This window comes from Apodemus sylvaticus, chromosome 15, assembly GCF_947179515.1.
Source record: "Apodemus sylvaticus chromosome 15, mApoSyl1.1, whole genome shotgun sequence".
Lineage (NCBI taxonomy): Eukaryota > Metazoa > Chordata > Mammalia > Rodentia > Muridae > Apodemus > Apodemus sylvaticus.
The window spans coordinates 63518303-63542709 of NC_067486.1; the positions used below are offsets into that span (position 1 = coordinate 63518303).

Genomic DNA, 24407 nt, shown 5'->3' on the forward strand with positions numbered 1-24407 from the left:
AAGCCTCTGCTCCTATACATGACCCATTCAAGTCCTGGGCCATCAATTGCAACTGAGACTGCACCTTCACCAATGGCCTTCCGTGGCCTCTCACTGTGCCAAGAGCCTCAGCTGCTCTTCATGACCTCTTCATGCCTTCAAAACCAGTACCACCTGGGTGACTCTTACACAGTACCAAGTCCAGCCACAGCACAAAATACAACTGTGGCTATCTCTGGAACACACTCTGTGCTCTCAGAAAACACTTCCAAGAAGATTTCATCTCAGTGATGCTGGTCTCTTCTTAATCACCGCTAATTTCTTAGCTCCAGCTAACCAGCATTAATAGTCCCAGTAACATAAAGGTTTGCTTTAGTGGTTCTGGTATCTTGTTATTCACAGCTGATTCTTCAGCCCCAGCTAACCAAAACCACAGAATCTTCACAATCAAAACATGGCCACTTTAAGAGTCTTTAATCTTCCCTCTGAAATTTCACAAGCCAGGCCTCCATCTTCGGCACTGTTCATAACATTGTCTTCCAAACTCCTACAAAATGTTCCACAGCTTTTCTAGCTCAAAGTTCCAAAGTCCTTCCACAATCCTCCCCAAAACATGGCCAGGTTGTTACAGGAATACCCCACTAGGCTGGTACCAATTTGTTTTAGTCAGGGTTTCTATTCCTGCACAAACATCATGACCAAGAAGCAAGTTGGGGAGGAAAGGGTTTATTGGGCTTACACTTCCACGTTGCAGTTCATCACTAAAGGAAGTCAGGACTGGAACTCAAGCAGGTCAGGAAGCAGGAGCTGATGCAGGGAGGGATGTTTCCTACTGGCTTGCTTCCCCTGGCTTGCTCAGCCTGCTCTCTTATAGAACCCAAGAACACCAGCCCAAAGGTGGTACCACCCACAAGGGGCCCTCCCCACTTGATCACTAATAGAGAAAATGCCCCACAGATGGATCTCATGGAGTCACTTCCCCAACTGAAGCTCCTTTCTCTGTGATAACTCCAGCCTGTGTCAAGTTGACACACAAAACTAGCCAGTACACCCAACAAGCCTTTAATCCCAGCACTTGGGAGTCAGAGAGACAGGCAGCTCTCTTGAGTTTGAACCCAGTTTGGTCTATACATGGTGATTCTCAGTCAGCCAGGGCTGCTGAGAAGATCAGCCTGTGTATCTCTCAAAAGCAAATAGTTAGGAATTAACACAGAAAATGACAGTGAAGATGGGGAGGAGGTAAGTACAGGCAGCATCATTTGTGGATATTTGAGGATGGTGATAGGAACTGATAGGCAAGGATCATGTTGCTTATATGAAATTGAATTTTATTCAAAGATATTCAGATATTATTCTGAAACCATAGAAGTTTGCATCACTCAGCTGTTTCTTGGGAGATTCATCATGAGATTATTGGCCCATGAGATGGCTTCATAGGTAAACCTCTTGCCATACAAATGTCATGATCCAAGTTTGATCCTTGGAATATATGTGAAGGTGAAAGAAAAGAAACAAACAGAAGTTGTCCTCTGATCTCCATGTGTGCTGTGGAAGTCATATAACACACATCATACTCACACAATGATAATTAGGTAATTATTTTAAAGAAGAATGACCATTTTCCCAACTAAAATTATAGTGAGGGAAAGTTGAGAGCAAACAGTGTCATATCTTGTAGCACACGTGTAACATTGAAGTAGAGAAGGAATGCTGGAGATGGAAAGGCTTTAGGTGCAGAGAAATAAGGCAGAAAAGTCTAAGTTGGAAAGGATATGGTAATACAGATGTTAAGAAGGGGTATGGCAACAGTTAACCCAAACTAAGGATTCATGGGAAGCCTGTGGAAACCCACTACTTTGTAAGCTAATTTTAAAATATGATTTTCCAAGGTGGAGTTCCAACAGAGGCACTTTGCATGGGTTCATAATATTTTCATACCCATGGGTATTCAACAAAACACTAGATATAGGATATCTCCCTGAGTTGTTATTGGTCAGGAAGGGCCCAGAAACCCCAAAAAACATAAGCTACTGCAATTGCTCTTGCTGTCCACCAGAACTAGATAATAAAACCATGTTGTAGACCATACACACTCATTATAGAACACAGAGGAACTGAACTAAGACTGACTTAGAAACCAGCTAGCCCTCATCTTGCTAGAAAGTGTGGCTGCTAGGAGAGAAAAGTTATCATTGGTCTTAGCTCACCGTGGACCCTGCATTCTACAGTACTGACTTGCCATACAGTAATGGTACAACTGCTTTAGGGGTAACCAACCCTTTCTGCCTGGACTTCAGGCATGCTCTGGAAAAGGGAATGTCTGGTATTGTATGTAAATCTGGTCAGAAGCCTTTGGCTGGGAAGATCATAGACACTAGGAAGGAACTTCTTACTGTTTTGCTGAGCGGACACTTTTCACATTGCCTTCAAAATATGTGTATATACGCAAATTAGTGATACTTTTTTTTCAGTGAGCAAAGGTAAATGCAGAAATTTGTAAATAGTCAAAGGATGGAGAATAAAGGGTCTGTCATGTACTTGGCCTTGAAAAGAACATCTATATTTCTTCCCTGCTCCATGGCGTACTGAACATCATGGAAGAAACAGAAAGAACTTAAAAACTGGAGGATGGGGAGGAGTGCTGTGGAATGCTGCACTCTGGACGTGCCATGGCCATTGCTCTCATGAATTAACCAGTAGTGGTGGAAAGTTGCATAAAGTTGTACAAGATGCTTCTCAGTATTCCAGCGTGAATGGAGATGGGGGCACATGAGACCCTATTCCTAAGTAGCTATTGGCAGTTAAATGCCTGTTGGGAAGGGGAGTCATTCTTTCAATGATGTCACCACTAGTAAATTTCCCATGATACAGTAAATAATCCCTCACCTATATACATGAAAGCAACCCTAATTAAACTCAATGGTTTTTTTTATTTTTATTTATTTATTTATTTATTTATTTATTTATTTTTTAGTGACATGAAAGTATGGGCAGGGGTACTGGGAGAGTTTTCTAGAGGGAGAGGAAAATAAGAGTATTCATTATCAAAATACATTGCATACATATATGAACTGTCAAAGAATAAAAACTTGGAACAAAAGAAATGGTCTTGCTCTTCTGATTTATTATTACCCAATTCCCTTTCAAGGCCGCTCTCCATCTTCTACACCAAATACAGATATCCAAGACATTCCAATGTTGTTCTATGAAGTATTTGTGGATCCCAAAAGATGACCAAGGAGTTGTTTCTGATGTAATCACATAGGGTCTTTTTATTACAAAGTCGACTTTGGGCTTACTCAACACTGGCCCACAGGACACATTGGTGAGGCAGCTCTGACTTCTCATTGGAGCAATGTTTTATAGGAAATGGAAATAAGTTAGGGAGGGTCCAGCCTGGCAAGCATCTAATTGTCTATTGTAAGCTGAACAGATAGGTTCTCTGAAGCAAGACCATATACAATCACTAACGGGTCTGAAAGTAATATGGAACAATCAGACTAATCTTGGATTAACTGTTGTTAGGAAGTAGGTAGGGAGTGACAAGCCTTGGGGTCCTTCCTGGTACTTGGGTTCAGCTGGGGGCTAAGTTCTCAGGCTTTCTTTTAAGATGGTGGCAGGAGCCAAGGCGGAGTAGTTTGGCCTCTCACCAATGTGTCTTCCAGATAAAGTATTTTATTTTATACTTAACATTTATTTAAATATTTGTCAAATATAAGTTGCATGTAACTATCACGTATATACCACGAATATAATATATACCAATAAATCACAAGCTAGAAAAAGTGGCCAATTAAAGGCTTTTTTTTTTATTGAAAAGCAGTGTATAGGGGCTGGAAGGATGGCTCAGTAATAAAAACACTTGCTCTGACAGAGGACCCATTGGGTTCCCAGTCCCAATGTCTGGTACCTCATAGCTGCCAGTACCTCATAGCTACCAGTACCTCAAGCTCTGAAACCCCTTTTGACATTTTGAATAAATACCCCCACATAGACACACATATACACATACACACACTCAAAAACAAGCAGAAATTGCACATATTTTCCATTTCACCATTTTAAAAAGGAATTAAAGCAATGGCAAGGTATGGTGGAACATGCCTCTAATCCCAGTACTAAGCGGAAGCAGCAAGTAGAACTGTGAAGTCTAGTTAATTCCAGACCAGCCAGAACTATATAGTGAGACTTTTTTTTTTTAAAAAAGCATTATTTTTACTTTAATATATGCACTATAAGCTACTGTTTCTGTCTCTTCTGTCTTTCTTAATGCAATGCTATTTCATTGACCAATTATTTTCCTAAACTTTGTCAAGGTCAAAACCATAAAGGCAGTAGTGACACACACTTTTAATCCCAGGACCTGGGAGGCAGAGGCAGGTGGTCCTCCAGAAATTCAAGGTCAAAGAGAGTACTAGAACAGAGAACCTGTCTCAAAAAAAAAAAAATACACACGGACACACAGACACACACATGCACACACACACAATATTAGTAAAATAATGGGATTTCTGAATAACAAATGTAAAACATTGAAATAATCTTGACAACTTCTTTGGAAACACTTTATTTAAAAACAAAAACAAAACAACTTCAAGTTAGAAAACAGAAACAGAAGAAATTTCATATTAACAAGAAAATTTCACATTGAGTCCTATCCCACAATTAAAGCCCACAAATCTGTCTGTGCCTAGAGACAGGGTATAGAGACAGGGAAAATAACTGAGAGTGAGGTAGGCAATGCTCTGCTTTTTGCTTCCAAGTGTTGTTGCATGAAGATGATGCTCTGGAAAGCCACTGGCATGCCAGAGGCAAAACTAACAACCTCTTCAAAGGTAAGATTGCCATCTTTCATAGTAACTCTCTAGGGAGGTTTGGTTCCACCAATAAATAAAGTTCCTAAATCTATACTAAGCTCATCCTTTGGACCATCAATCTCATCCCCTGGTTCTTCTCCAAGCTTCTTCCACCAGGGAGCTTGTATGTGCTTCAGGGTAGTAAGATGGGCCTGCTTGGCCTTGGCTGCCACAGGCCTAGATCTACTTAGGAATTGTTCAGGTTCCTTTCCTTCAGCCTCCTTCAGACTTGGTGCCTCTGCAGCAAACAGAAAGTAAATGGGTTAGTGGAAGTATGCCAGGCAAGCAGCTACTTGGAAACAGCAGAGCTGGAGCTTAGCTATAGTCAGGACAGTCCAGGGTTCTAACTCTGTACTGTCACTGGTAACTATGACAGCAGGTGTCTAATGAACAGATACAGATGTGGGTAACACAACAACCACAATTCCTGGCAACTTCCAGCCTTAAAAGAAAAACAATAAATTGTGTTAAGCTTAAAGAAACTTCAGTAAAAATATCATTAATAGTTATTTTTGACAAGTTCGTTGTACTGTAACTACTGTCATTATCTAATTCTAAAATACAAAACACTTTTAACTAAAGTTTTGGGCAGAATGTGTCTAGAAGAGCACATCTTTGAAATTAGTAATTTTGATGGAGTTGAAATACTTGAATTTATAACAAACACAAACAGAAGGTATAGAGTTGAAAACTAGGATGATGCAAGATTTCTGGAGGACTAGAACACATTTGTGGCACTTTTCTTGTAAAGATTTTGGATGCCACATCTCTTGTGAGGGGTATTCCATCTATGAAACAAAGATAGGTGTAGAGCATACTCATCAGCTGTTCAATATTGGTGCTGATCTGAGCCATCAGCGCTTCCCTGTGCTGCTGGGCTCGCTCTTCTATGGCTCTTCCCATAAAATAGTGCTGCAGCCGTTCTTGTGCTTGTGCATGGAGCTCTCTGCTGGCCACATCCGACATCTGAGAGCCCTGAAGCACAGGACAGAAAACGTGCCGTAAAGACATTACGTATCAAAATATGCTTTACCTACCCACCATAGCAGAGCTAGAATGTTTAGCAATCTCCCATTTTATCAATAGAACCTTATAGCTCTTATCTAACTTGTACACTAGTGCAAATATTAAATTATCTTTAAAAATAGCTTTAGTTCTGAGTATTCATGCCTGTAATCTCAACACAGGAGCAGAAGCTGGACAATCTTAAGCTTGGGATCAATCTGGGCTATATAGTGACACCTTGTCTCAAAAAACCTAAAAGAGAAATGAACAAGCATGCAAACAACCTCACGACAGGAACACAAAAGAATCCATCAAACAGAATTTAATCCCGTCAAACAGAATTTAAACAATAACAACTTCCCACACCCTAACTTTATATAATGATGTAGATGGGCAAGTTTCTTTTTTTAAATTTTTAGATTTTATTTTGTATGTATGAGTTTTGCCTACATGTATGAATGTGCACCACATGTGTGTTTTATGCCCTCAGAGGGGACTAGAAAAGGGTGTCGTTGATATGAGGAACTGAATCCAGAACCTCTGTAAGAACAAGAAGTACTCTAAAGCACTGAGCTACCACTCCAGGCCTCCATGTCTCCTTCTGCTATGCTTCCACACACTGTTTCTACAAAGACATGGTAAGTAATGATACCCTGAGACCACAATAAATGTATAAATAGGTTAGTAAAGTTACCAGTCTAGAAGAGGAGAGAAGCCAACTCCTTTTGTTTTGGACTTCATTTGAAATATTGTTATATCTTATCACAATCCTACTCCAAATGCACCTTTACCGCAATGTTATAACTGCTTATGGTTTCACAGAATGAGAGACGTAAATCAGCTAAAAGACCCTATCCTTTAGACTACTCAAATAACTTAAGGCTGATATTAGTGACTAATTTGGATAAAAATGAAATAATCTTACCCTTAAAACTGACAGAATTTCTGACACCACAGCTTTCTCAAATACATTAGTATTTGATAAAGTAGTAATTAACCTTTCAGCCACAGACCTTATCAAAGCATAGTAAAAAATGACAAACTGGGGTATTCATTAGACTTCCACTCATCCTTCCTTATGTATGAGATCTAAACTCATATTCAACTAAGAACTAAAGTATTAGAAAATACTGCATATACACTAAATTCGTACATGTATAAACTTCTAAAACATATACTCAAGCAACAATGTACACTGTCTTTACATTGATTAGAGAATGTAAGTAACCTAGAGGTAGAGTATACACAAGGATATGCAGAGCTTATATGGAAGAACGATACCATTTGACTACAGGAATTTTCATACCTGTGAAAGAAGAGAGACAGAAAACTAAAAAGAGCTAAAAGGCAAAGTGAATTCATAAAACTAAAGGGCCTTAACTGGGCGGTGGTGGTGCATGCCTGTAATCCCAGCACTCTGAGTTCGAGGCCAGCCTGGTCTACAGAGTGAGCTCCAGGACAGCCAGGGGTATACAGAGAAACCCAGTCTCGAAAAAACCAAATCCAAAACCAACCAAACAACCCCCTCCCCAAAAACCCAAAAACAAACAAACAAACCTAAAGGGTCCTTTTTGTGTATTAAAGGACACAGTTAAAGGGCAGGCCACAGAATAAAATAAAATCACTTATCAGATAAGGAACAGAATACAGATAACTCATTCAGCTCATCAACAAAAATGCAACTTGAGTTGAAAATGGGCAGAAGTCTTGAATGTGTTTCTGCAGATGGTAAATAAATACATGGAAATACACTGAAAATATCTGATCATAATAGAAATGCAAATCTAAAAGACAATGAGATACAAGTCATATTTACCAGGTACATTTAAAACAAACATTGGCTGAAGACACAGCTCCATCAGTAGAGTGCTTGCCTCATGTGCAGAGAGTCCTTGGGTTTAGTCTCCAACATGATGTAACACTGTACAGTACAGCAGTGCATGTCTGTAATGGCAGCACTTGGGAGGTGAAGGCAGGAGGAGCGCAAGTTTAAGGTCACCCTCAAAGCTTACAGAATGAGCCCTACACCAATTTGGATTTCATAACACAAACCAAGGCAAACTAAGAAACACTTCCCCCTCCAAAACAAACAAACAAACAAAAAACCAAACAAACACAAACAGAAATAAGATCCTTGACTGCTACTGCTGAAGTAATAAAATATGCAACACATTGACAATGGACTGTTATCTAAAATATTATATTTTTAGATAGTGTCTTATTACACAGCGCAGGTCGGCCTCAAACTCCCAGAGATCTACCCGTCTCTGCCTGTGGAATATGCCCAGTGGAATTTCATTCCCATCTTAACAAAATAATTTAGACATAATTTAGAGCCTGAATGAATCTTAAAGACATTCAACTAAGTGAAATAAATTGTGTACAAAGGATATGACTTCATATTAAATACTTAGTCAAATTCACATACTGGTAGTTGTCAGGAGACGGGGGGGGGGGGCGGCAAAGAGGTTTTTTGTTTTATCAAAAGTGGGAAAAATAGTCTAAAGATAAAAGGGTGGTTAAAGCTACACAACAAGGTAAATGTACTTCATATGTCTAGATAATTAACTATCGTTAAAACAGTATCTTTTAGGTTTTATAGTTTTACTGCTGCAGCGTTGGATATATGCAGGGTCCTGCATATATTGGTATTTTAAATGCTTTTAAAGATTTATTCTTATTTGTGTGTGTGTGTGTGCATGTGCATATGTGTGTGTGCATGCGTGCGAGCGCTCATGCAAATATACACGAGCATGTGGGTACCTGTAGAGGCCAGATGGGTGTCGATTCCACTAGAATTGGAGTTCCTGGTGGTTGTGAGCTACTCAGCCTGGATGTTGGGACTGTAACTCAGGTCCACTGAAAGGGCAGCAAGCACTCTTAAGCTCTGAGATATCTCCATCCTGATTCATATATGTTTAGAAAACCATCAAATTATTTGTACATTCCCTAATTCAATGTTACAATGTTCTCCCATATTTTCTTCTAGAAGTTTTATAGTTTTAGGACATGCATTTGATTAGATTTGATACATTTTGAGTTAAATTTTGTACCCAATATAGAACTTGGATTGAAATTCTGCTTTTCTATAAATAGGTCTGCAATTCCTTTAGTTTTCTATTGTACTAATTACATGAACCTCTAGAAATTATATGTACTTAGCTCCTGGAACCATGATTCTGTTTTCTGTTTCTATTAGTTGATGACTCCATTCAACTTGGACAAGTGGAACCATACTTTATATCTGGCTTACTACACTTAACACTCTTACGAGGATCATCTACACTGGCTTTGTGTATTTTAAAGGTTTGTATTGGCTACATAAGGTCTTAGGAATTTTATGTTCTCTTGATTAAATGACACTTTATGACAGTACTGTTTGCCTTTACTTTTCCATCTAAAAAATACATCTTTTCTAATTAATATATAACCAAGCTTTACTTTTAAAAGTTATTTTATGTATGTGCATGTATTTATTGTACCTGTTTCCGTGTGCAGCGTGTGTGTACAGTGCCCACAGAGGCCAAGAGAGGTTGTTTGATCCCTAATACTAAATGTACAGATGGTTGTAATCGTCTGATGTGGGTCTTGGGAACTGAACATGGATCCTCTAAAGAGAAGCAAGTGTTTATAACTGCTGAGTCATCTTTCCCACACAGATTTTAGTTTCAATTTTACTCTGAAAACCTGTTTTATTTTCTAAATAGAGTCATACCATGTATATTTACTGTAATATAATCATGCTTCAGTCTCTTGATTTTTCCTATAACTTTCTTATACATTTCCCTCTTTTCTATTTTCTTTTTGATTAAAGTATATATATTTTTTGATTTGTTTTCATTTCCCTTGTTAACTTTTTGCTCTCTGTTCATTGTTGTAGGATTTATATTATGTGCCATTAACTTACCAATTTAATTCTGAGTGATACCTTACTAACTTATACACAGGAATTTAAATCATACATTTATTTCTTCTCTTCTGGCTTTTATGTTATTGTTTCTATATATTTTACTTTTTAGTATTCTACAAAGACTATAATTATAAGTTATTATTATACAAAACAAAGAGCGGCAAACTAAAAACAAAAGCTTATTTCAGAAAATAGTTTTCAGTGGTGAGATGGCTCTGTGTGTTGCCAAGCCTGATGACCTGAATTTGATGTTTATAACCTACATGACAGAAAGAGAGGACTGACTACAGGTTGTCTTCTGACCCCTAGATAATAAATAATAAACAAGTCAATAAAAATAGTTTAGTTGAGATACTACCCTGCCTATTCATTTAATTCATCTTTAGTTACTTTAGTCCTACAACAATAGAAATGGATACTTGTCATAAAGGCTGAACACTCCATAACACTGAGGTATTAACTATGTGGTGCATATGACAAAAAGAGCCAGTGATATTTCATAAAGATGTAAACAATGACAAAAACCTCTTCTACAGGTCACACTAAACATTTTTATACAATTTACTTTCTATCACCGCTCTGTTCCAATGGTTATCAGGTTCATGTATGGACACAGATACATTTGTATTCTGCTTTATATTTTGTAGAGGACAGGCTCTGGAAGAATAAAATGTTAAGTAGTATGTTTACCTGAAAGTATTATATCAAACCTTTAACATAGTCAACCTACAGATTTTTTTTTTTACTTTTTGAGACAGGGTTTCTCTGTATAGTCCTGGTTGTTCTTGCTCTGTAGACTAGGATGTCCTTGCACTCACAAAGATCTGCCTGTTTTTGCCTCCTGAGTGCCAGGATTAAATGTGAATCACTCTTCTAGGCTCATACTTTAGATTGTAGAAATTTGTGTTTGTATGAGGAGGGGAAAGGAGGAAGGAAGAAACAAACTCAGACTCAAGCAGCATTAGCACAATCCTAACAAAATGTGAGTATTATTTTGATATACTAAGAGTGGTCGGTTCAAATGAGAAAAGTAAGAATTCTGATCAAAATATATAAACTATCAGTTTTTCCATAAAATTTCACAAGTGTGGAAACATGGGGAATAAAAAAAAGGTAGGCAGAGATATAGCCAGTTAAAATCACAAAAATGATTGAGTCCTTCTAACATCAGACAGAACTGTCCTTCAAAGATGTGGAGAAGTGTAAGGTCAAAATCTCAGAGGGAAGAAGCAGGAGGTACCCACTCTGTATCACTGTGCCAACACAAAGTCAGAGAAATGGATGTTTCTGTTGTGAAAAGGTGTCAGCAGCATTACAGTTTTAAACCCAAAGAGACAGGGCATCAAATTTTACATCTTACTACGTCTTGGGGGTTAAGATTAGTGAATATTAATTGTTATGCATGTGTTTGAGCATATGGAGATAAGAATGAATATTCATCGAATGACAATTAATATATACTCTTATTAAAAGATTCAAAACAGACAAGATTTACAGGACTATTATAAAAGAAGCAATGCACAAGTTTTGTTGGCACAGTACAGGAAATAATCAGTTTTTAAGTTGAGTCCCCATGCACCACCAATTATACCTTTGGATCCTGTAATTGTAAGAAGAGCTCTAGTCTACTAAGTCTATGGAACTTGCATCCAACAGTCAATGTGAATATATATATGAGATACTACTTTGGTGGTAAGGACCATGCAATGGAATAATGGATTAATGCAACATGTATTTCAGCACAGAAACCTACATACCGTATGTCTTTTGACATAGTCATCTACTTGTTGCTTCAGTTCAACTCGGCGTGCATCACTGAGTTCTTGGAGTCCATGCCAAGAGGCAAAGAGTTTCTTTTTCTTTCGGCACTTTGCTAGGAATTTAAGAACCTGGAGTGCAGTAGAGAAGGGGAAAAAGGAAAAGAAGAACTTTTGATTCTGTTCCTGTAACAGAATATAATGTTATATTATATAACATTTATATTATAAATATAATATTTTTATCTTCCCTATAATGGAAGTCAGTAACACCAAGGTTGCATTAGGTAACTCTGAGTATGCATGAGGAAGAGAATGAGACTATGACAAAATAAAGGAATATAATAACTTTTAAATTATGCAGATCCAACCCTAATAAGGCTATGTCCAAATAAATCAATTTTAAGTTGAAAATACTCTTAGTTGCAAATATGCTTAATACCCCTACCAGTTGAAATCTAGTTTCTACTAAGCATACATCACTTTCCTACCATGGTAGTAGAGTATAAGACTATACAGTTTTAATTTTTTTAAAAGGTGTACTGGCTGGTTTTGTGTGTCAACTTGACACAAGCTAAGAGTCATCATAGAGAAAGGAGCCTCAGTTGAGGAAATGCCTTCATGAGATCCAGCTAAAGGACATTTTCTCAACTAGTGATCAATGTGGGAGGTTCCATTGTGGGTGGTGTCATTCCTGAGCTGGTAGTCCTGGGTTCTATAAGAAGGCAGGCTGAGCAAGTCAGGGGAAGCAAGCCAGTAAGCAGCACCCCTCCATGTCCTCTGCATCAGCTCCTGCTTCTAGGTTTCTGTCCTGCTTGAGTTCCCCTCCTGACTTCCTCCAAATGATGAACTATGATTTGGAAGTGTAAGTCAAACAAACCCTTTCCTCCCCAACTTGTGTTTTGTTGCAGCAACAGAAACCCTAACTAAGACAAGTTGATATAAGCATAGTAGGGTAATGCTGTGACAGACCGGACCATGTTTGTGGGAAGTTTGTGGAAGAGCTTTGGAACTAGAAAAGACAATGAGTATTTCAATTTCATTGGGATGTTCTATAGGATCTTGGAAGATAAAAATATTGAGAGCAGTGCAGAAGATGAAGGCACGACCTGTGAAATTTCAGAGGGACAATCAAATACTCTATCAAAGCTGTTATTTTAAGATTCTGTGGTTCTCCAGGTATCCCTCAACAGAAGAGTGGATACAAAAAATGTGGTATATCTACACAATGGAGTACTATTCAGCCATTAGAAACAATGAATTCATGAAATTCTTAGGCAAATGGATGGAGCTAGAGAACATCATACTAAGTGAGGTAACCCAGACTCAAAAGGTGAATCATGGTATGCACTCACTAATAAGTGGTTATTAACCTAGAAAACTGGAATACCCAAAACATAATCCACACATCAAATGAGATACAAGAAGAAAGCAGGAGTGGTCCCTGGTTCTGGAAAGACTCAGTGAAACAGTATTTGGCAAAACCAGAACGGGGAACTGGGAAGGGGTGGGAGGGAGGACAGGGGAAGAGAAGGGGGCTTACGGGACTTTCGGGGAGTGGGGGGGGCTAGAAAAGGGGAAATCATTTGAAATGTAAATAAATTATATCAAATAAAAAAAAAAGACAAAAAAAAAAAAAAAAGATTCTGTGGTTCTGGTTTGCTGGACCTGAACAATTAGCTGTGATTAACAAGATACCAGAACACATAAAGTGAAACTTTTTTATTATTGGGTCAATTGATGCTGGTTAGCTGGAGGTAAGACATTAGTAGTGATTAAGAAGAGACGAGCATCACTGCAGTAAAATCTTCTGGAAAGTGTTTTCTGAGAGCCCAGAGAAGCTGTGTTCTCAGAAAGTTGTACCTCATGTTGGTAGCTGGACTTGTTACTGTATGAGAATTAGCCAGGTAGCACTGGTTTTGAAGACATGAAAGGATCAGGGAGAACAGCTGAGGCTTGGTATTCTGAGAGGCCAGGAAGGCCACTGGTTGAAGGTATAGGTCAGTAGCAGTTGAAGGCCAAGGACTGAAGAGGTTATGCAGAGAAGTTGCGGCTGGGCACTATGAGAGCCTATGAGACGCTATTTGTGAAAGTACAGCCCAGTTGAGCAGATGACCCCAGTGTTTTGGCCATACCAGTGCCATGGGATGATCACAGCAGTGCAGGCAGCCAAAGCTAGAAGACAAGCTATGTGCTACAGAGGGCAGAGTTGGAGAAGTGACACAAGCACTTTGGAGGAGGAATAATCCAAGTCCAAAAGAGCATGGGTGGATCCCAGACATTGGATGGTTATAAAGTTTGATTTTGCTTTGCTTTGATTTCAACTGTGTCTTGGTCCCTCCCCCCCCCACCCCCCGCCCCCTTGAAGTAAGAAAGTATTTTACTGGAGCTCAGTTAAGAGACTTTGAACTATTAAAAGACTGTATTTTAAGAGATTGGATACTCTGAAGGAACCAGAATTTTAATGTGTTTGAATTCATAAAGATTGTGGAGGTTTACAGTTATTTACATCTTGGGGATGAACAAGAAGTAAGTGTTGTGGCTTAATAGTGATTTGTATGTCAAGTTGACAAGGCTGCATTTTGTGTCAAAACAAGACAGTCTTCAGAGAAAGGTGCCTTAGTTGATAAAATGTCTCCATGAAATATAGCTGGAGAACATTTTTTCAACTAGTGATCAATGAGGGAGGGCACCGCCCATTGTGGGTTGTGCCATCCCTGGGCAAATGGTCCTGGGTTCTATAAGGCAGGCTGAGCAAGTCTTATGCATCAGTTCCTGCCTCTAGGTTCTAGCTCTCCTTGAATTCATGTTCTGATTTCCTCTAATGATGAATTATGACCTGGAAGTTAAGCCAAGTAAATAAGCACTTTCCTCCCCAAATTGCTTTCTGGTCATGGCGTTTCATTGTAGCAGCAGAAACACTAAGATAAAAGAATATACCTAAATATTTCTATTACTGTGGGTTTTGGTTTGCTAGGCCTCATATAGCTTAGGCAAAGGCTGAACTTACAAGTAGCCAATGATGACCCTATCTGGTCCTCCTGTTTCTGCCTGCTGAATCCTGGCATAAACTATATGTGGTGCTAGGCATCAAACCTAGGGCTTTACACATTTAGATATATATCTTATTAAATTTTCCTAAAAATATTTTGTTTCCCCTCCCCAACTCCGCCTAGATTCTTTCTGGCTTTCTACTTAACTTCATGTTCTCATATTTTCTTTCTCAAAAACCAAAAACCAAAACCAAAACCTCAGTAAGAAAAATGCCCAAACAAAACAAAATATAATAAAGCGTCCACAAAATAAAACACAACAATATGAAAAAACTTGGAGTTTTGTGTTGGCCAGCTACTCTTGGGCATGAAGTCTCTCCTGGAGTCTGACTGACATACCCAGTGACACTCACTGATTTTTCTCTTTATCAGCAGGCAGCAATCCCAACTAATTCCTTGATTAGGGATGGGGCCCATGTTCACTTTAAACTCCCAGTGCTGGGATTTCATCTGGCTTGAACATGGACAGGTCCTATGAGTGCTGCCACAGTCTCTGAGTTCATATGAAGTGCTCGTGTTTGCAGTAAGAAATGACGATATAAAAGGAAACAAGCAGTGAGTTCTAATCTCAATTCTGATTCCTCATAAACTCTATGATTCTTGGCAAACCAAAGGTTTCTATAGGACATGCTCTATGCCAATAAAAACCAAGGACCCTAATTTTACATGTTTTACAGTATCCAAATATAAAAGAATAAGAAAAGGCTTGGTAATAATAACACATTTTAAAAGGATAAAAGCAAATTTTCTGAATTTTTTTTCAAGTCTTTCATAATAGACTTAGACAATTTTGGCATACAAATTATTCTTTGCAATTCTTCATTTTTTCATCCATGCTTTTATTTTCACCAAAATTATATACTGTTTTAAAAGCACTGATTGGAAGGCAAAGCCCACAGGTCAAAACTAGTAGGCTGTTTCTGTATAGTAAATACATGTTTATTTCACTTTACATGGCTAAACATTTAAAAGGAAACTTTATTTTGTGACATGTTTCCTTATCTGGTCCTTTCCAGAAAAAAGTTGGCTAGTATAATAATATTGTTTAAAGTGTCAGCTTTACAAATTTCAAAGGCAACCACTTTAACTTTTTTTTCCTTCAAGTGGCTCCATCAGTAGATTTCTATGATTTTTTTCTCACAGATTAAACATTATTTATTGATTTTCTTGAACAGAAATGAGGATTTAGTTACTTTTTACTGAATATATTCACATGTACAGTCCACTCAACATAGTGTCATAATTTCAATAAAATAATATTCACATATTGACTATTATATAAAAGTGAGGTAATTTTATTTGAGGGGGAGGGGACATAGGCTGCAATACTCTCAAATGTGTAATTCTGCTGTGTCAGCTCCTGACTACTGGTATTATACATACACAACAACAGCAGGTAAAAATATTACTCATTCTGAAGCACATATTATAATTACTTTTCCTTCCTTGCATATTTTCTCTGAAATTAACACTTCTTTCTTCCATGTGCTTGATTTTATACATACTTAGTTCTGATTATGTTCTATAACTTCATTCTAATTGTCAAGGCATTACTATATCAGATATTGTAGCACATATATTTTCTGGGGGTTTGTAACCCACCTGTTATCTCCACCTGGCACAAAGCCCATCCTGTGTTCTCTGCACATTGGTTTTTCATTTTATCTATCCCTGTAATTCTTGAATTTCAGCTGTATACCTTCTTGGTTTTCCCACTGGCTGAAGAGCTTCTGTGATTATGTGTTTTTAGTCTTCTTTTTAACTCACTTTTCAGTGAGCACATAATTTTAACTGGAAATCAACTCTGTCATGTCACAGTTTTAGCTCAAGATTTCTTCAGTTCCAGTGCTGCTGCTAAATTCTTTCTTCCCAATGTATTAATGTTTGTTACTGTATTTTCTGTTCTTGATTTTAAATATTTATGTATTTGATTTCCTCAATGGGTAATATTTCTTTTTTCCTACTTTCTAGTAAGTATTAGCTATTCAACCCAGGTCTGCCTCCCTCTATTTCCCACCTTTCCCTTTTAAACATGTTGATTCTGTATCATGTATTTTCTTATCAGAGGAAATGATAGATCAAAAACAAATCATATTTTCTAATTCCTGCAACATCTCTCTAAATATGTGTTGCTGTTTTTGTTTTTCCCCAAGGTCAGGGATTGAATGTAGGACCTCATATATGCTGGTCAAGTGCTCTACTCTCTGAGGTACATCCCTAAATATTAAATTCTCTATTTCTATCAAGCAGCTTTCCTCATGTTCAGTTATATTTGCCTTTGGCCTATATAGTTGGGCACTTAAAAGCCATTTAGACGTACTGAGCTGCTGTATAGGGGTCATCTACTATGCATTTCAGCATAGGACTAATGAATCAAGTTGTTTTGTTTGGATACTTCAATGTTAGTAAATTTTGACTTTATTCATAGACTATTCAGATTTCAGAAAGAAAATGCTTCCAGGAATGCCTGGAATTTGCTATGTTGTCTAGGTTGACCTTGAATTTGAGACCCTGATGCAATCTCTTGAGTGTCTGGATTAGAGATGTAATCTACTACATATTATTTTGTATATTTTTCCTTGTACTTTTATCAACTAAAAAAACACACTGTCTCAATTAGGTGTGAAAGTACATTATAATATTAGTAGTGAGGGGTGAGAGAAGATGATTTAAGCTCAAGGTCAGCAACCTGGAAGGCACAATGAGACCCAGTCTTAAGTGGGGTCCTGGCTTTTGTACAAAACAAGAAAGAAACAGAAGGTAGATAATGGTTTAACTTTTCTTTTGTTGCCAAGTACCTGAAAAATCAATTGTTCCTAAGAATAATAATATAAAATAAATATAAAGGATAACCTTACAACTTTTTATTTACTTTTAATGAAGCTGATGAATTATTTCCCCCCTCCCCTTTCCTTTGAAATGAGAACTTGCTATGTAAACCAGAAGAGAGAGATCACTCTTCACATTTCCCTAGTATTTATTCTACTGGTTTTTGATGGCTTAGAAATACCTTCATAAGGATGGAAAGACAACTGAGCAGTTAAGACTGCAAACTGCTCTTGCAGAAAACCACAGGTTTATTTCTCAGCACCCACTGCTCACAACTACTATCTTCAGACACTGTAATGCTTCTTGGCATCAGGCGAAATTAGCACTCAAGTGCACACACCCACACACATAGGCACACATGCTTACATACAAATTAAAAAATTAAAACATCCTTATAAATGTTAACCCACATTGAGTGCTCAAAATTTATCATGTTAAGAAATGAGAATTAACAGTAAAACCTACAAAAAAGGTGATTAAGCTACATGCTTTCAGACTTGATATCTTTTTTTTAAAGATTTATTTTATTTATTTCATGTATATGAGTACACTGTAGCTGTCTTCAGACACAGCAGAAGAGGGACTTGGATCTCATTACAGATGGTTGTGAGCCACCACGTGGTTGCTGGGAATTGAACTCAGGACCTCTGGAAGAGCAGTCAGTGCTCTTAACCGCTGAGCCATCTCTCCAGCCCCAGACTTGAAATCTTAATAGAGGCCTAATGATGTATAAGAGAAGTAGGTATTAGATGGAAAAGGTTACTAAGTGAAAAAAAAAAGCCCTGTGCTAAGCTTTTCCAATAATATGACTTACTATAATCCTTAAGAAAACTGCCATATGAATACCATTCTACAATTCAAGAGTTCTAATTATATGTTCTACTTATAGCTAGTACTTTCCCTGTAACTTGATCATTTTAAAAGAATCAAAAAATATACATTTGCATAGGACTGTGCAATTTATAGACTTTAGAAGTCTCATATACGTAATATGATTCTGATGTATATAACAGTATATAAAAGACAGAATATTCATTCATATCAAGCTTGTTGTGAGCTGACACCAATATAAAAGGCTTAGTTGCCATCCTTGAGGAATTTGCAGGCCAATAGGAGAGAAAAATAAGCAACAATAACAAGGCTGCAATCTAGTAAATGGCATATGAGATTTTAAGGCAGGTCTTGGATTTAGTGTCCAGATCAGCTTGAGCAGAGGCAAATAAGTATTGTTATTACTGTTTTTTGTTTGGTTGAATTTAGTTGCTAGAGATTGAGCCTAGGGTCTTGAACATGCTAGGGAAGTACTTAACTAATGAGCTATACTTCCAGTCGTAGATTCTTATTTTATAAAGAAAATAAGCTCAGAAAAGTGTAAGGGCTTGATCACAGATTTATATTTGGTAAACAGCAAAGTCAATTTTGAACACTTGTTTGCCTCCGTATATAGAGCTGTGTATACTACAGCAGACTCACTGCTCTTTGAAGTGTGACAGCTGCTTTATACTCTGTGAGAGATGGCCTCTGTTGGCGAAAATTCTTCCTTTCCCTGTACCCTCTCCAATGTTTCTGGATAATCAATGCTGATTTCTCTTCCATTTCCCTATTGTACTTCTCCACTTGACCTAAAGAGATGACAGACATTATTATAACATACTCAGCTATGTTTTCTTAAGGTCTGAAATTAGGACAACAGTAATAATAATGATTTTGCAGGGTCTTTTTTAAACAGTATTTTTCAATACTGTTCACACTAATTTGCCAATATCTTTCATAATAGTTCTAAGATTGTAGAAAATAAAGCTTTCCTAGAATATGCAGTTTCTTTCCTGAGTAAGGAGAAAAAAAATAAAAGGCCATTACCTAAAACAGACAAAAAAAAAAATCATGAATCCATGTAGGAAAGCATTTGGGATGACCAGGGGAGATGAATAAAATGTAGTTATATGCTTTCTAATGTACTCTGTGGGGCTGGAGAGATGGCTCAGCGGTTAAGAGCACTGAATGCTCTTCCGAAGGTCCAGAGTTTAAATCCCAGTAACCACATAGTGGTTCACAACTATCCATAATTAAATCTGACGCCCTCTTCTGGTGTGTCTGAAGACAGCTACAGTGTACTTAGAACAATAAACAAAATCTTTAAAAAAAAAATCTACTCTGTGTTTCCAAACTTATGATTATTCACACAAAAACAGCTTCCCTTGACTGTGGCATTGGTGAGGCTAGAACTCAGGATTCACGGTAGTTAAATAAAAGAACAAAGCTGTAGAACATAGCACCAGTGGTTAATACAAAAAAGGCATCTTAGAAAGAGTATAAAAAAACTAATTAGGGGCTGGAGAGATGGCTTACTAGTTAAGAGCACTGACTGCTCTTCCAGAGGTCCTGGGTTCAATTCCCAGCAACCACATGTTGGTTCACAACCATTACTAGTTAAGAGCACTGACTGCTCTTCCAGAGGTCCTGGGTTCAATTCCCAGCAACCACATGTTGGTTCACAACCATCTGTAATGGGATCTGATGCACTCACCCTTCTGGTGTGTGTCTGAAGACATCTATAGTATACTCACATAAATAAAAACAAGTAAATAATATTTAAATAACACTAATTAGATTCAATAGCTGACCTGATATAGAAGAGTGACAAAGAAAAAGTAAGGATGCTGAATGACACTGAACAGATTTTTGATGCCGTTACATGAAATGGGGAATCAATGGAGAGGATGGTCACAGCAGCAGCCATTAGATACATATGGCTACTAAGTAGATTTAAATAAAGTAAAATCAAACATTCACAAGTCCTTAAGTGCAATAGCACATTTAAAATACTCAATTGCTACTTCTAGCTATTGCTACTGTATTGGTTAATACAGACAGAACTTTTCACTAACATAAATGTGTTATTGGGCAGTGCTAGTTAGGAATAGTTAGTGCTGCTTAGGAGAGAAAGTAGGATGAAAAGCCGGGAATGAGAGTGCTAAGCATTTTGCTGATAGCTGATAGCTGACAGTATAGTTATGGACGGGACACATCAAGCAGGACAATGTGAGAATCACTGAGAAAGAATTTTAAATATATTCTGGAAAATATATTTAAAATAAAAGTAGGGAGGGAACAAGTGAATGTTCTTGGGAAAAAGTAATAAAAAGGGAAGTAAATGATGAAAAACCTATGAGGCAATAGACACAGTGCTCAGTTGCTAAAAGTACTTGCTAGCATGCATGAGGCTCTGGGATCAATTCTCAGCAACGCATAAAGTCAGAATTGGTAGCCTACACTTTTAATCCGAGCACTTGGGAGGTAGAGGCAGGAGGGTGAGTTCAGGATCATCTTTAGCTATATCTTGAAGCAGGAACAGACTATATGAGGTCCTGTCTCAAAACTACAGTGGAGAAGGATAGAGGAAGATACCTTACGCTGGCCTCTAGCCATGTATACACATGTATACCCACTACACATGCACACAGATGAACATGCACACGTAGATACACCACTACAACATGTTCTTATTAATTCAGCTTCATCTGTCACAAAGGTTAAGAAGATGTCATAGATTTTATACTAGGGAATGGATGAAGTTCAGATGACATAGTGGAGTCCTTCCAAGATTTTTTTTTATGCCATTGACTACTATCTTTAATTATAAATATTTATGTTTAACACATGTAGCTGAAAGTAAACAAAAATTATAGATGTGAATCAGAAAAACTGTAAATTTTAAAATCAATCTAGTATGGATGAAGTTCAGATGACATAGTGGAGTCCTTCCAAGATTTTTTTTATGCCATTGGCTACTATCTTTAATTATAAACATTTATGTTTAAAACATGTAGCTGAAAGTAAAAAAAATTATAGATGTGAATCAAAAAAAATGTAAATTTTAAAATCAACCTAGTATGGATGAAGTTCAGATGACATAGCGGAGTCCTTCCAAGATTTTTTTTTTATGTCATTGGCTATTATCTTTAATTATAAACATTTATGTTTAACACATGTAGCTGAAAGTAAAAAATAAAATAAAATTATAGATGTGAATCAAAAAAACTGTAAATTTTAAAATCAATCTATTATGATTTCTCTAGGGAAAGAAAACAGAGAAAGGCAAAAAGGCTCAAAAAATTTAAAAAGAACAAAAAAAAAAAAAAAAAAAAAAAGAAAAGGAATTACCCAGTAAGTGGAAAATTTGGTTTAAGATATTCTAACATTCTTACATTTATAAAGTTCATATTATTACTCACCTGGATGAATTATTTCAAGCATGTTCAAGCGTGACTCTCGGGAAAGCCTCATGGCTCTCTGTCTTTGAAGTTGCAATCTTAATCTGAGGTCTTCTTCTTCCTTTCGCCTATTCAGCTCCAACAACATCTTTGTTCGCTTAGATCTGTGAAAGAGAAAAAATAATTTCCTTACATACAATTTTATAAACCACATTCAGCAAGAAGTGCATGAAAAATCTTGATCTCAAGTGTAATCAAACAAGACAAAAATGTTATGGAAAGTAATTCCTAGCGTTGGTAGGGTTGCAATGGTTTAGATATGCTTGGCCCAAATATAACAGTGGCACTATTAGAAGGTGTGGCCTTGTTGGAATAGGTGTGTCACTGTCGGCGTGGGCTTTAAGACCCTCATCCTAGCTGCCTGGAAGGCAGTATTCTACTAGCAGCCTTCAGATGAAGATGTGGAACTCTTGGCTCATCCTGTACCATGCCTGCCTGGATGCTGCAATGTTCCCACCTTGATGATATTGGACTAAACCTCTGAATTTGTAAGCTAGCTCCAATTAAATGTTGTCCTTCTAAGACTTGCCTTGGTCATGGTGTCTGTTGACAGCAGTAAAACCCTAAGACAAGGGTATAATGAACCACATTATTATTATATATTATATATAAATTTCTTTAGAGATACTTGGATATATCAAAAATCTAAAGAAATATTTTAAATAAAAAAAAGGCTAAAAAATATAGACCAGCCAATTCTACTTCTAATACTTTTCTTACTAAAATAACCAAATATATAGGCATGGTAAAGAATGTTGTAGCATAGTATTACAGTGGTAACAAACTGAAAAGTATCTGATTATAGTGTATTGAATAAAGAAATATTGAGTCATTCAACTGATGGAATTTTATTTATTTTTAAAATAGAAAACCTGCAAAAACTTAGTGATATGTAAAACAATATACATACACATAAAACACACACGCACATATTTCCAAGCCTCTATATGTGTATATGTATGTGTATACACACACCTACACCCAGCAACCACATGGTGGCTCACAACCATCTGTAATGGGATCTGAGGCCCTCTGCTGGCTGTCTGAAAATAGCTAAAGTTTACTCATATACATAAATAAATAAATCTTAAAAAAAAGAAAAAACTTCTGTCTCAAAAAAATAGTAGAACCTATATTAAATTTTTGCGTGTATGTCTAATGAATAACGGACTGTGAGAGGGGAAAAATGATTATTTTAACGAGAGGTAAAGAAAAAAGGAGTCTATTTGAGGTAGGGAAGAGAACTAGCCAGAGGTGGAGACAAGAAGGATGGTGAGGGTAGTGATGGAGGGAGTGAAAACAAAGTTTAACAGCATGTATGTGTGAAAATGCTATAAGGAAATTCATTACTCTGTATGCTAACTTAAAAATTTTTGAATGATAAGAATATTAATTAGATTCTGTAAATATACTTCTATAAAAACGAACTCACAATCCTGAGGTCCTGAGGTTTTAGTTTTTGGTTATTTTTTTTTCAGTGTAGTCAATAGACTGTATGCTAATTATGCATACAACTAGCACTGAGCTAAACCCTAAACTAGAATTGCATATAGTAAGGGCATAAATTATATATATTTTTGAATCCTATTTTTAAAGTGCCATATACTAAAACCTTTTAAATTGTCCTAAGAGGCACATGAACTTTAGTAATTCATTCACTTATTTTTTACAGTGCTGGGAAGTCAACCTAAGGTCTTGTTTATGCTAGACAAATGTTTACTACTGAACTACCTCCAGTTTTCTTTATACCCATTGAGACAGGATCTCTGCTAAACTGTCCAGCAGTAGCTGCTTTGATCTCATTCTGTAATCCAGGATGGGTTAAACATATGTTCTTCCTGCCTTAGTTTCCTGAGTAGGTGAGATTACTGGCCTGTGCTACAAAACACAGTCATATCTCTATTTTCTAGATTTGAAATATGAGGCTAAGAATTACAATAACTTGTCAATAAGTTGCTGAAACCAGATACAAACTCAAGTCTGTTACTTTTTCTCTCTCCATATATGCACATACACCACACACAGTCATACACACACACACACACACACACACACACGCACAACTGTGGGATACTTTCAATTAACTACATATGTAAAATAATACACATATACATAAAACACATATACACATATTTCCAACCCTCTATGTGTATATATGTATGTGTATACACACACCCACAACCACACCCACTCTACTTGATAAATGTTTGAAAATTTGGTATTTCCTTTGCTGATAATACTCATGCCCAAAAGTAAAAATACTTGTCTTTCAATATGTCTAGAAGAAAGTTTTTATAGGCTATCCACTAAATAATACAGACAGAATGATTGTGTGACAATTTTGAACACAGATATTTTTAGATGTTTCTGTAACAGAAATGCAGTTGCAGTTATTAAAATGTGGTTTCAGTTTTTAAAGGTTACTTCTGTAATATGTCAGTTTCATTTTAGTGAGTTAAGCTTTAAGTAATGATGAATGAAAATAAAATCCTCTATGAATGGCTCTACTTTATAATCAATGTTAACTATTTTTTAAATTTATTTTTGCTATGGTTTGTTCTGTAACTTTTAAGAAAGTGGCTAGGTTAGTCAAATCAGAAAGTGACCCACATCTTCAGTATTTCATTTTCCAATATAACCGAAGTAGAGATCAATAGTTTTGTTATGTCTAAAGGATCACATTTACCCATGTCATATTTACTCAGGAAATCTTGGTTAACATCTTTAATCTTTATATATTCACA

General features: G+C 36.9%; 3 protein-coding genes across 18 annotated transcripts in view; 1 reads left to right on the plus strand and 2 right to left on the minus strand.

Annotated features, from left to right (window-relative positions):
- Eaf2 (ELL associated factor 2) overlaps positions 1–24407 on the plus strand; it is a 1192577-nt gene that overhangs the window by 922904 nt on the left and 245266 nt on the right. The window lies entirely within an intron of this gene.
- Positions 1–24407, minus strand: part of Golgb1 (golgin B1) — a 247039-nt gene that overhangs the window by 71205 nt on the left and 151427 nt on the right. The window lies entirely within an intron of this gene.
- Iqcb1 (IQ motif containing B1) overlaps positions 4531–24407 on the minus strand; it is a 228264-nt gene continuing 208387 nt past the window's right edge. For all 10 annotated transcript variants that reach the window (XM_052158373.1, XM_052158367.1, XM_052158372.1 and 7 more), the window contains 5 exons: positions 21625–21767; positions 18863–19011; positions 11508–11639; positions 5654–5810; positions 4531–5073 (listed from right to left, as the gene is read on the minus strand). In XM_052158373.1, coding sequence (XP_052014333.1) covers positions 4844–5073; positions 5654–5810; positions 11508–11639; positions 18863–19011; positions 21625–21767 — 811 coding nt within the window. In that variant the 3' untranslated portion in view covers positions 4531–4843. The remainder of the gene's footprint in view (positions 5074–5653; positions 5811–11507; positions 11640–18862; positions 19012–21624; positions 21768–24407) is intronic.